This window comes from Alligator sinensis, unplaced genomic scaffold (genome assembly GCF_000455745.1).
Source record: "Alligator sinensis unplaced genomic scaffold, ASM45574v1 scaffold135_1, whole genome shotgun sequence".
Taxonomy (NCBI): domain Eukaryota; kingdom Metazoa; phylum Chordata; order Crocodylia; family Alligatoridae; genus Alligator; species Alligator sinensis.
The window spans coordinates 72979-85814 of record NW_005842293.1 but is presented as its reverse complement, the minus strand read 5'-3'; the positions used below and the strand labels follow the sequence as shown (position 1 = coordinate 85814).

At 41.1% G+C, this 12836-nt stretch overlaps 1 protein-coding gene across 3 annotated transcripts in view; it reads left to right on the top strand.

Moving 5' to 3' along the window:
* Window positions 1-10654, top strand: part of STK32A (serine/threonine kinase 32A) — a 72646-nt gene extending 61992 nt beyond the window's left edge. The window contains exons 10-13 of one of the 3 annotated variants that reach the window (XM_025209547.1): window positions 3594-3719; window positions 4516-4644; window positions 7716-7765; window positions 8153-10654. In XM_025209547.1, coding sequence (XP_025065332.1) covers window positions 3594-3719; window positions 4516-4644; window positions 7716-7765; window positions 8153-8246 — 399 coding nt within the window. In that variant the 3' untranslated portion in view covers window positions 8247-10654. Of the gene's footprint in view, window positions 1-3593; window positions 3720-4515; window positions 4645-7700; window positions 7766-8152 lie in introns of all 3 variants that reach the window. The other 2 variants (XM_006028164.3, XM_025209546.1) reach the window with 2 other exon arrangements.
* Window positions 10655-12836: the final 2182 nt, after the last annotated feature.

Here is a 12836-nt window from a genome sequence, read left to right as displayed (position 1 = left end):
CGGGTGAGATAGGCGGGCGGTGGCCCAGAGACAGGTGGGCGGGCCATGAAGAGCTCGGCCCTGAGTAGGCCCCCTTGTCACAGAGACAGGGGGCGGGCCGTGGAGATTGGCCCCGGGAGGCTCCCCTGTCACACCTATAAATATCAATAACAATGAAATGGTCACTGTCATTGTTATTGTTCCGTACCTATAGGCCATAGGTATCAATGACAATGAAAATGACCATTATTTTTTTTTCCGAAACGAATACCCACCTCTCCAAAATACTGACTCTGTCAAAATGTTTCAATTTTTCCACGAAATGTTCGATAACTTTCTGCAACAATTTTATTGAATTTTGAGTAAAATAATTTTCAAAATTATCATAATTTTTGATGATCATAACTGATCCGAAACAAGGCTTTTATTGAAACTGGATTTCCAGCAAGCACAAACATCATTCTGTTATGGAAATCATTTGACTAAAAACAGGGACTGAAAAAGATTGTGGATAATGGGTCACGTATTGAAATCTTGTAAGAAACTTTCCTTGGTTTTTACTTGATATGACAAAATATCTTATGTTTTTATCTCACTTTTTTTTTTTTTTTTTTTCCTAAAGGCTCCATACAGTGTATAGTATGTCTCTTCATCACTGAAACATTCACTTGTGCTGTAGGAAATGGGCAGAAAATCTGTAGTGAAAACCACCACAGCAGTTGTAAGACATTTACTGCTTAATTAGAATGAAATGGAAAATTTAGATGAGAGGAATAGTTAGCATTGGGCTGGAATTTGACCTTGAAACAGCAATATAAGGGTGTTTGTTGCAGGTGTCTTTTATTTTGTATGTATTTTTATTTTTGCTGAAAGTTTTATCTGAACCATGACATGCTTATAAATCCTATAGGCTGCCTCGTGAATTAATAATGCAATGTCACGCTTATTTAAATGTCCATGTGCCCCTTTGCATCTGGTTTAACAGCCATATGTATTATATATGAGACCAACTGGGATGTTAAGTTTTGTCCTGATTCAAATATCTCCAATGACTTTTTCCATTAGCGTTTAATGTATTCAGCTGTTCAAAACAGACGTACTCCACTCACATTTGGATTCAGATATCAAGCTTTTATGGGGAAAATAAAGAGTGAATGGTGTTAATATTCAACTTGCGTATCATTGTTACTCTGACTACATTGCCTTTGCACCTCAGGGTAATACCATTCATACCCTGGTTGCGAGCACTAACACTGAGCAGGTATTTAAAGTTGTTAGTTTGTTTATTAAATTTGAGGGTGGTTTTTGTAGATTTTCTTCTCTTTTTTTTCTTTACGAATAGGCTGCTAGAGGTTCCTTCAATAAAGAACTATCAAAATTAAAACTCAAAATTCAATCGCTGACTTCTATCATGTTTCAGATGAAAAATCACTAATTAAAAAAAAAAAACCAAAAACCTGTAGTCAAATAGCACCATTTCTATGGTTCCATAAAATCACTGAAGTTGGAAAAGAAGAATGGTCCGGTGAATAGGATATTATACTGGGAATTGGAAGATGAATTTAATTCTCTGCTCTGTTACATATTCCTTTTCTGACCTCAGTGTGTGCCTTAGTTCCCCATCCTAAAAAAGGATTATAACACTTTCTTCCTTCACACACATGTTGTGAATATAAATATGCTGAGGGTGATGAGCTCCTGATATACTGTGGTAATGGAGCAATTTGGGTAACTTAGTTCAAAGGAAAAGAAATATTAGCCAGCCCACTGCTTACCTACTTGTGTAGGATTGTTCACTATCTGTATTGCTTAGAGCTCTATCCAGTATATTCCACCACTGGTCTTGGGAAACTGTGCTACAGTCTAATAAAAGTCGCAATTGGAAAGTTGTCTTGGTGTCTTTCTCCACATTTCAGGAAGCATTTCAGTTCTAATTATACCCCCTTGTTCCAACACTAAACAATCCCTTTTCTTATTAACTTGGTTTCATATCCTATGTTGAAATATGTGTTTGAAAATATATCTTTTTGTGGTATAAAGTTGATTTGCATTATTTAATGCAAACAAACTCTCTAGCAACAAACTATAGAAATGATCCCCAGACTTGTTCTTTGAAATATTAGGGGGGAAATTCTGATGCAAACTCCAAAGAAGTGAATATGATTCTGGTCCAATTGAATTTCATTAAAACTGGCTGGCTGGAGGAAAAAAATACTGTTAAAAAAAATGGAACAGATTTTGCAAAGTTTCCTTGTGAGAGAAAAGGACCTATTAAAACAAAACCCTTCAGACGATTTGTTCTCACTCAAGGACAAATGGTGACATTCAGCTAGATACTCGGCTCCACTTGCTAATAAGAAAGAACTCACTGGATCATTACTAAAAGGAAAGTCTTCCTTGTTTGCAGCCAAGTAAGCATCCCAGTGGAAGAAGTCATTAGTGATGAGGTTATCTTGGCTCTGATCTGGAGTCTGTTTGCCAGACACTAGCCTGTGTGATGTATAGGACCAGTGAATGGATTGAGGTCTCTGTGCTGTAAGCATTAGGCCAGCACAGGTTAAAACCACTCGGCTTTTGACAATATGAAGAAAAAAAAAAAAAAAAAAAAAAAAAGGCCCCCAGGCAAATGTACATTAACTTCTGACGCCAGGCTGCTGAACAGTCCTGGTGCTGGTATATTTCTCTGACAAGGAGGGCTGTTCCTAACAATTTAGGGCAGTGGCCAGCCACCAAGGGGAACAGCAAGATTGCACAACCTTTGCACCATACTCCCAGCAGGAGGGTTAAGGTTAGGTTGGTTCATCCAGGTATCAAAGCCAATGAGGACCACCCTGCAGAATGGAGTCTTAACTGAAAAAAGGTGAAGCAGAGTGAAAGGAATTCAGGTGAAAGGGCTGGAATGGATCATTTAGGTATGGCCTCATCAAAAGATCCAGTGCATACATTTCAGAAGATCAGGAGTAGCCCCAAGATGCATTGTGAGTCAGAAGGCCGTTCCTGAATCCTGCTCACTTGCTTCCCTTTTGCTCTGGGAATGACTATGGTAATGTGCTACCTTTCAGTAGCAGATTACAACAATCCACATGAACTCACCCGGGCTGACCTGTATACTGAAGAGCGAAGACCTACCCATGACTCCACCCACTTCTGTTTCTCTTCATCTACTCTACTCAGCTCTGGTTTGTAGTCACTATTGCAATCTAACCCAAATTCTGTTCTATTAAACTACACGTTGAAAAATCACACGCCTCCGTTCAACCCTCGTTAGCAAATAAACATGAGTGTCCTTTAAAACTTTTCACTTGCCTTTTGTGACTTTGCAGTTTCATCAGAGTATTTGAAAGCTCCCATAGGAATTCACTGAATAAAGGGAAGAGGGTATATAAAAGGAATGCCACCTAATTATCAAAGGCATAACTAGTACATTTTAAGGCATCTGCTATATTAAATAGACAGATAACATTTCACAAATCTCATTATTAAGTATATGTCTTGTAGCCTTTTTTGTGTCAAAATTTGCAACAAATGCATGTCTATAGACTATCTATTTAGATTGTCTTCCCCTGGCTCTGTAGCTAAGTGCTGTCTCTTTCTCTTTAAATTTTCATTGCCAGTTGCTTGAGCCAAATCCTGAAAGACGTTTTTCTCGGCTGAAAGATATTCAAGACTTTCCATATCTGGCTGATGTGAACTGGGATGCAGTTCAACAGAAGAGGATATTACCAGGATTCATTCCCACTGTAAGGCAATTTTATTTAAAAACCCTTTAGAATGCCCTCACAGCCAGGACACCGGTCTACACATTACCCATGATCCTTCACTCCTTTGTACCCAATCAGAATGGCAACATGTGACACTCACTTAAAACAAGAATGCGCTTAAAACTAAAGGGAAAAGGCAATGCAAAATGTTCTGTATAATATGATCAGGGCTATTTAACGGAAAATTATGAAGTTTTGGATGTCCAGACAAATGTTCTGTTGATCTTATGTGAAATATTGTCCGAGGTGTAATGCTCTAGCATGTGTACCCACAGTTCATGAGCACTCCTGCAGCAAGCAACTCAAGTGAACAACCATAATCGTGACCCATTTTACAATTAAAAGATGTGCATGTCATCTCAGGCTCACAAACATCCCTACCGTAATAGTAAAGCGTGTAACCTTGTGGTTACCAGCTGCTTTAGAATAGTAGCTTGTGCCTGGCAAATGATTTGTCATAACAGACCCTGCATGTGTGCAAGGGAAGAAATCCTAATTAACCAAAGGACTACTCTGGATTTCACTTTGAAGCATCCAACGGGCAAGTATAAACAACAGGCAGCGAAAGAGAAAATGATTTTTAGAATAATATGAAATGTACCTTGGCAATGCCCTCCTCACTGAGGGAGCTGATAAAATATGTAAAAGGTGCAGCAGGAGCTCTGGCTGTGTCATTGTAATTGGTTTACTCACGCCAGAGTTCAATTCCAAAGCACTGTTCTATTGGTAAGAGGTAGGCTGAGGTCAGCTCAAGTGTCCTTTCTCTCCTGTATAGAAAGGGAGACTGAATTGTGACCCAACCTTCGAACTTGAAGAAATGATCCTGGAGTCCAAACCTCTCCATAAAAAAAAGAAACGTCTGGCTAAGAAGGAGAAAGACACCAGTAAATGCAGTTCTTCACAGGTGAGAGCAAGCAAGATGGGGTTTTTGCATAAAATTTAGTTAAAGCACCCCCCCCCCACTGCCATTTTTCAGCATGGGGATGATGATACATGTGACGCTTCAGGTGCTTTAATTAGAGCAGCTCTCGGAGCTGCTCTAATTAAAGTACCTCCCTAGCCCCTACTCCCAAAGCACGCGTATAAATGCCCGATGTGCTGCACATCTAAACTAAGAAAAAGGTTGGGTTTAAAGCATGTTAGCTAGCGGTGATTGAAAGTCTTAACAAAGTCCTAGGGCAAAATCCTGGCCACACTAATTTCCTTTCTAGAGCACAGAGAGCTCTTGGGTTTTGTTAAAGCTAAAGTCTCTCTCATCCTTCTAATTAAATAGACAGTATTGTGTCTCTTTTATATTAAGTTATTTAAAGGTCAGCTGCATTTGAACATCTTAAATATTTTATCATAGCCTAAGTTAACAGCTCTTTCAGGACCAAAATTGATTCTGTTCCATCTGTACCAATGGAAACAGGCTCGGAAAAGCAGCCTGCCCTGCCCATTGCAAGTCAGCTGTGCAGGGCAGGTATTGCCAGCAGACCGAGTCCTGTCAGCAGAACCCTGATGGCTCCTGGATGCGGTTTTGTGCAAGCATTAGGGACTGTGAAAGTTGTAGTGTAAAGGAAAATGTATTCAGGAAAAGAAACAGAATGTTCTAAGGACGCTGGTTGTTCTGACTTCCCCGTCATTAAAAACGACTCTCTAGATTTGATTCTGAATGCTGCTTTGTACCTGCTTTGTATCCCTTAACGATAAAGATCCCATTCTTAAATGTTCACCACTATAGACCTGATTTTGTAACACCCTGGAGGTTTGGAGGATGGATGAGGTGGAGGAGTCTATGGTATCTTATCAGATCCCATTACTTTTTGATGGGGAGACTCTTGTGATTGACAAGGAGCTTCCTGTTTAGAAAGCCCTCCTGAGCTCTTTAAGCATCCTTATGAAAAATCAGTTTATAGTACTTTAAATGCTTGAGTGTGTTTGTTCACATGTGTGTACTTTCACATGTGTGTAATGTATTTAGAACTGTAGATATTGGTTATGAATTATTTTTTGTGTCTGCTTCTCTAGTTGTCATTGTACATGTAGGACAGGTGTTTACTGACACTAGACTTCATTGAGGGAAACCTTCATGATTAAGGGCTTTCTAAGCAGGTAATAATAGAGCCTAGCATCTGAAATGTTCTCTTCACTGCCGCTTGTGTGAGAGAATGATAGCTCTGAGGAACACAGATGCATAAAGAAGCAACTGTTGAGTAGGATACTCAGATGGCATTAAACATGATATGGATGGATATGAATTCTGTTGGCTGCTATTTGCAAAGCTGGAGCCTGTCATAGAAGAGTGAAGCGTGGTGACTTGTGGCTTTGGGGAATGTTGCACAGTGACAGCTAAATGGTGCTAGAGAAGTGCCTCTTTAAGAACTGCTGTCAATTCCTGGCTCGTACAAATGGTTCAAAGAAGGCATCCGTCACTTTGCATTTCATCATGCACAGGTGACTGGTGTGCAAGTGGCTGCTGGCAGCCCAGCGGAATACTGCCTCTGAGATAAATGAACTAGCCGAACTCCAGAGCTGAGAGCCAATCTGTCTGACCAGGATTAGGGTTTTGATAAATGTGTGATTTGCTCTTTGTTGTTCTTGGTCTGTGAACACATGGTTGCTGGTAGATGGTGATTGTGCGAAACTGATCCTAGCCTTAGCTTTGCTCACCTTGAAATTGTTTCCAACTTCAATGAACTCAGTAAATGAGGCAGATGCTTGACCCAGATCTTGGTGTGTTTGACATGCCTGACCATGGCATGAGGAAATCCAACTTGGGGTTTGTTTATAATACTTTGCCTTTTATGCTAGACTCTCAAAGCACTTTACTCTTCAATGCAGGGTAGGGATCTGTCTGTAGGTTCTACAGGCTGCGAAACACACTGCGTGCCTCTACATGAGACACTTCACTGCGCAACGGACTAATTTGCTGCACAGTAAAGCATCACTGTCTACATGTGCATGGCAATTAAAGTGCAGTGGATTAATTTACTGTGCTGCCAGATAGTTCCATCAGATACAAGTGGTATCTGTCAGCGTAGTAAATTACTACACTTAAAAAAAGACGTAGTTGGTGATGTTGCGATTAGTTTACTCTGGCTCAAACTGAGCCAGAGTATATTCAGTCATATTAATTGCATGTGTAGATGCGCCTACTATGATCAAATAATACTAACAATAACCCCTAGCTTCCTGCCTCCCAGTTCTGTGTTGTGACTACAAGCCAACTCTTTTCTCTTCCTCTTCTTATCTAATGAATGGGGAGACAGACTGTTTCAGACAAAATATATTCCAAAGGCAATTTCTTACAGGTATACTTAGAAGCCCAACTGTCTTGGTGAAATTTCAGCCGAGAATTTAGTATTTTGCCAACTTAAAATGTCTCCTGTGGTATTAATGGTTGAAATATTTATTTCTCACTTCCTGCTCAAAGTTGTGCATTGCTTGAGCTGGTTAATATTATTTTCCTCCCTAATGTAAATGGAGTGAATTTTAGTCGTGGGTGAAGAGGTGACTCTGTATGTTCTGTATGGGTCTGTGGGTATCTTCAGTATACAGTTACCATGAACAGTCTGTGCTCAAGTTATTTTTCATATTGAGTTCAGCCAAGTGAAATAACACTTGAATTGCTGTAATGTTAGCCTTCATGCTGGTGCTGCATGTACTCTTGTCTAGCACTAAGACTGATAGGGGCATATCCTATGATTCATAGCACTACAGGAAGGCAAATTGTTCTATAACCTTAGATTTGAGATCTCCTGCAACAGCTAGACACTGGAGAAGTGTGGGTGTCTATGTGTGTATCTATAGATATATACAGAAATATAATTAATTACATTTTCATTAACATTCTTGTAAATTAAGATGCAAACACATTTATGCCTCACGAGTGTGGACATTGTAATAGTTTCCTGTGTCAATTGTGAACTTTAACTGTCCCCTCACCTGTCTTTCTTCTCCTCCCCTTGAATTTGGAAGGCCTGCCATCTTCAGAAGCACCTAGAGATGCTCCAAAGAGACTTCATTGTTTTCAACAGGGAAAAGTAAGTACTGCAGAGCAGAAACTCTCTGAATTTCACCCAGCAGCCAAAAGTTGTAAGGATCCTCCTGATGCAGAGCCTTGTTTCGGGTGTAATTAGTAGTCCCTGTTAAATGAGACTGACTTCAGAACCCCCTTGCAAGGGGGAGAGTAAATTGTAGAAGTGACTCCGAAAGGGGATGGGGAAGCGTGTTGATGGCTCTAGTGACCATGCCACTTACAATAAGATGTAAGCAAGACTGTAGAACTCACTAGAAGAGAAACCTGCTGAAATCAGGCTTGGGAGTATGATAGCAAATACCCACCAAAATAGTAGTGAAGAGAATATAAACTGTTGCATCATGTTGGCTTTAAGTCACTTAAGTTTGAATGTTTTCTTCTTTTTTGCAAGGATGAGACATCACCATAATGAAATCCAGGAGAGTCTAATGCTGGCACAAACCAAAGACACAAAAGAAGAGGATGGCCAGAACAACAACCTCTGAAATTAGTTTATCTTCTGCGCTGGTGTCTTTCCCTTTGAGTTCAATGCACACCTACACACGTTTGTGAAGCTTGGCAATAGAATTAGCCCACTGCTACAAGGACACTACAGATACCCCAGCACAGGGCTTCTGAGATAGGAGCTTAAATGGCCTTCCGCTCCTCCTTCCTCCTGCATGCAGGTGAATACTAGGGGCAGTGATGGTACAGCTTTGGTACTGCTCCCTGGAAAAAGTCTGCCACAACAAATAAAGGCCAGCTTTTCCTCCCCTGTTTGGCCTGGTTGTAGGAACTTGACCATGAAAGAGAAAATGGATGAGACCTTTTCAGGACAAATCCTGAGTGCAGGAAATAGGTGCTTCCTTGGGACAGGATCCTTGCTAGTTCAGCATTTGGTACTGAGTACTTTATCTGATGTCAGGATCAGTTGATTGCCAATGGGAAGTTACAGAAGGGGATTTAGTGCATAGATAGTAGGTCTGTCACATAATGTTGGTAGTTGCGGTGGATGAGCACCAGAAACATAGCCTCAAACTGTAAGTTTGGATTCCCATGTGGGCTTCTTAGTTTGGACTTGCCTTTAATTGTTACAGCCAAAAGAGGCTGCTCTGAGTGGTAGACTCAGAGCAATATATAAGAAAGATATTTTTGGAACTTGGAGTCTTTCTAATATTCTTAGGTTGTGTTGAGAAAAACGATTGAGTTTCTTCTCGCTTTAGCTGTTTTCTAGAGCAGGCAGCAATACTTTTTCTCACCCATCCCTGTTAACATCCTAACTTCCCATTAAAATACTGAGAGATTCATCACACTTGCCTATTGATGATAATGTAAGTAAGAAACAAAGTGAAGAACCTGACAATCAAATGCACGATCAATCCTTTAAAGTCTTTTTTCCCCTCAAAGATTTGGCAGTAGCAGCCAGCATCTTCAGTGAAATTTGCTTTTCTTTGCTTTGATACACATGAAATTGTGTGGCACATTTGAGATTAATATTCTCTGTGGTTAGGCTTTTGTTTGAAATTAAAGCAAGACCCCAACAATGAGGACTGTGCCATCATCTGATGTAAATGTCTTCCCAAACTTAAGCTTTGAAAATACATGTTCTCTACTTGTGACGCATAAAATTGATGTTAATAGACTCTTGAGTGTGATGGATACATTTGGAAACAAGGGTAAAAATGTTTTTTTGCACAGAAATTCTAGTGCAACTTTTGGGTATGTTTCAGGTTTCAGTTGCCTGCCGAGAACTTGGTTTGTTGTAGAGACCCAGGGGATTTGTGTCAGAGATGTCTCTTCACCAGACTGTTGGCATCTTCTAATGGTTTGCTTAACATGATGCATTATTGCTGTAATTCTTGGCAGGAAAACTGTGATGTTTCAGAGGCATCATTAAAAAACGCGAAATAGTTTATGATTCTTCTCAGGTTTTAAAAATTCTTATTCAAGTATGGTAGAATTCAAAGCCTAACAGGAAAAAAATGACTTTATAGTTCTTTTCTGGCCAGTTTATGGCTGGCCTCATAATCAAACATTCTGTTTTTTGGTTCATTCCTTAAGTTGTGTTTCTTGCAGGAATCTGGCTTGGAGTTCTCCCTTATCAGCTCTCCCTTATCAGTTCCTTTGCATCAGTCCGGACGCTTGTGAATCAGACTGGTAGTTTACAATGGAATATGTCCTGGCTTTTAGATGATGTGCTGTTTGTTTAATATGCACTTTTTGCTTCTTGAAGCATTTTACTTATGAAGTTGATTTCATAAAGGATATCATGCCAAAGTACCACAATGCACAACAATTTATTGTTGCAGGTTTTGAAAGCCAGCAGTTCGGCATCACTTCAAGATTTGGTTCCCCCCCAAGTCCTGTTGGCTTTGAGTCATTGGCAATTAAAACAAAAGGATCACAGACTTCTGACAATTGTTAATATATGCTGCTTGCACCACTTCGTCTATCCAATCATCATGTGTGGGTTTAGGGAACAGGCTTCTCATATATTGGTGCAATACAGCTGAGCACTGAGCTCACAAAAAAGGATAAACCCTTTGAACTGTGAAGAAATCACAGCTTCAGTGCAATGATTCAGTATGATGATCATTGAGAACAAGATGCAAAGGATGTGTATTGCATGGGACAAAGAATGCTTTTTCAAGTCCTGAATACTCTTCTGAATGCTGCTGCCTTTGCTTTTCATATTTTCCCCATTGTTTTCACCTTGACCTCTCATATTACAAAGTGAGATTTCCACATCTTTTAACTGCCTAAGCATAGCTTCTCTTATTCTAGAGTCAAAAGACTCTGTCACATTCAAAATGCCAATGAAGCGATGTTTCTAGTGCTGCCTTCTTTCACCTCAGTTGCTGCTTGTTTCTGCAGAAGCAATTCTCACAATCATTGTTGCTGGCTCTTGCTAACTAATGTCTTTATAAACAAGTCAAATATAATAGAAAATACTTTGCAGCCTTGAAGGCAGAAATGATTTCTTTGTTTGTATTCCCAAGACTAATGTTGTGTTGAGCATTTTTGCTTGGGTAATAATGATAAAAGTCCTTCAAGGTAATTTGTTGGAAATGTCCTTTCATTGGAAGGTCATATTTTCCAAGACGTGCCACAAATTTAAAGAAGATTCCATCGTGGGATAAATAGGAATTGTCTATTCCGGCCAAGGGAATGGTTTCTATTCTATACAGCCGGGTCAAATCAAAAACACTTTCCAACACAGCTTGACAGTATTCCATCAGAGAATTAATTTGGCCCTAGTTTTCTTTACCCATCCTATGGTGTTGCTTTAGAGTGCTTACACACGTTCAAATCATCCAGGACAGCTCTCCCAGGTTTGTTTTCCTGAGAGCAAAACTTCCGTGGCATGAATGACCTGTACTGAAGTTCAAACAGGGCCTGTCTACATGAGACATTTACTGAGGAGTAGGCTAATTAGCTCGGCAGTAAACATCTTGGCATTTACATGTGCAGGACTATTAGGCTGGAGTAAACTAATAAACTCCACAGCAGGGTAGTACTTATCCTGTACTATCCTGCTGTGGAGTATTTACTCTGCAATAGTGCACATGTAGACGCTGACATGGCTGGCTGGGGCATGAGGGTGCTACAGTGCGGGGGCTGTCTGCCAGCTAGTCCCACACTGGAGCACCCTTGTGCCCCAGCCAGCCTGTTGAGCCAGGTCAGAGCAACCCCAGGCTGGCAGGCTGACCCCCTGGCCCTCCTGCCAGATGGGGCACTCTGACCCAGCTCAACATGCTGTGGTCCCAGGCACGCACATAAATGATGTGCCAAGGAGCAATAATCTTTGGCACGTTATGGACTGGCGTTTATTGCTGCCATGTGTAAACACGCCCACAGAGAAGCAAAAAGACGGCAGTGCAGACACTGGGCAGCCATGGGGCCCTAGAGCACACAGGTATAGCCTGGGTCTCAGGGTGGGAGGACTGGCTGGGTCAAATGTGGGCAGGGATCGGCAGGAAAGGTCGGGTTGGGGGGAATCTGCACCTGTTCTATGGACAGAGTCCTTCTGCCCTCCCCTCCCGCACGCTGTGCTGTAGCCCAACTGCTGCCAGGTAGAGTATGCTTCCTGGCACCCAGATGCTGCAGTGTGATCCAGGCAGGGAACAAGCCAGGAACAGAACATGTCCCCTAAGCGCTTCAGCACTGGACTTTTCCAGCCCAAAAAACACTCTGCTCCCTGCTTGACTGGGACTGACTCATACTCTCTCTGGCCCTGTGCGAGGGGGAGAGAGGAAGCAAAGGTCACTGGGTTTGTAGAGGATGGCTCTGCATCTGTACAGATGTTCTGTCTCTTGAGAGAGATTTTCTGGGGAGCTGCTTCACTTGTATTGTTCCAGAGTTATTTTTCTCCCAGAGTGGCCACTTGTGCTTTGGGATAAAAATTACAATGCATGTGCACTCCTGACCTCTCCAGAGAGAGTAGGGACTCTTCCCGGAGAAACTGAACATCTGTCCAAGCCCTTGGTCAACATTTTGGTATACGGTAGCTGTTCATATGACCTGCCAATTCCCCAAGCTTTGGTTTAAAATTCATAAATGATGCCACATCTTTAGGATCATCTGCTGTTCTTTTATGAGAACGTCTAGAAAGAGGCTTCCCTTTTTTTTGTAAGAGACTGTATTTTCAGCCAGGACAACTTACCATATGAGTGCAGATCAGTAGCTAATCTAGGAACTTCAGTATCTCCGAGTATGAACTGACTCATCCAAAGATAAGTGCTGCCTGTTTGTGGCATGTTCCACAACATTGCTAACCTCTCCAGAAAACAATTGTTGCTGTTGAATAATCAACTTGCTTTTTAGCCACCCCTGACTCCTTGTTAAGGTAGGAAGCTGCCTACTTTACCTACCCTTAATTCTGGCCTGGGTAATAGCAGGTGGGGCTGGTAGGGACACAGCTAATTGGGATGAGGAAATGAAGAGGTAGCAATCCATTCTAAGCAGTAAAAGGCAAGTGTGGCTGCTCAATTAGTATGTACTATGTATTAGGTATGCTGCTGGCATAAGCAAACACAACTGCATTGAATCCAGTGGGGTTCTGGCCCTTTTGGGTAGAAGTCAATTTTATATTTCAT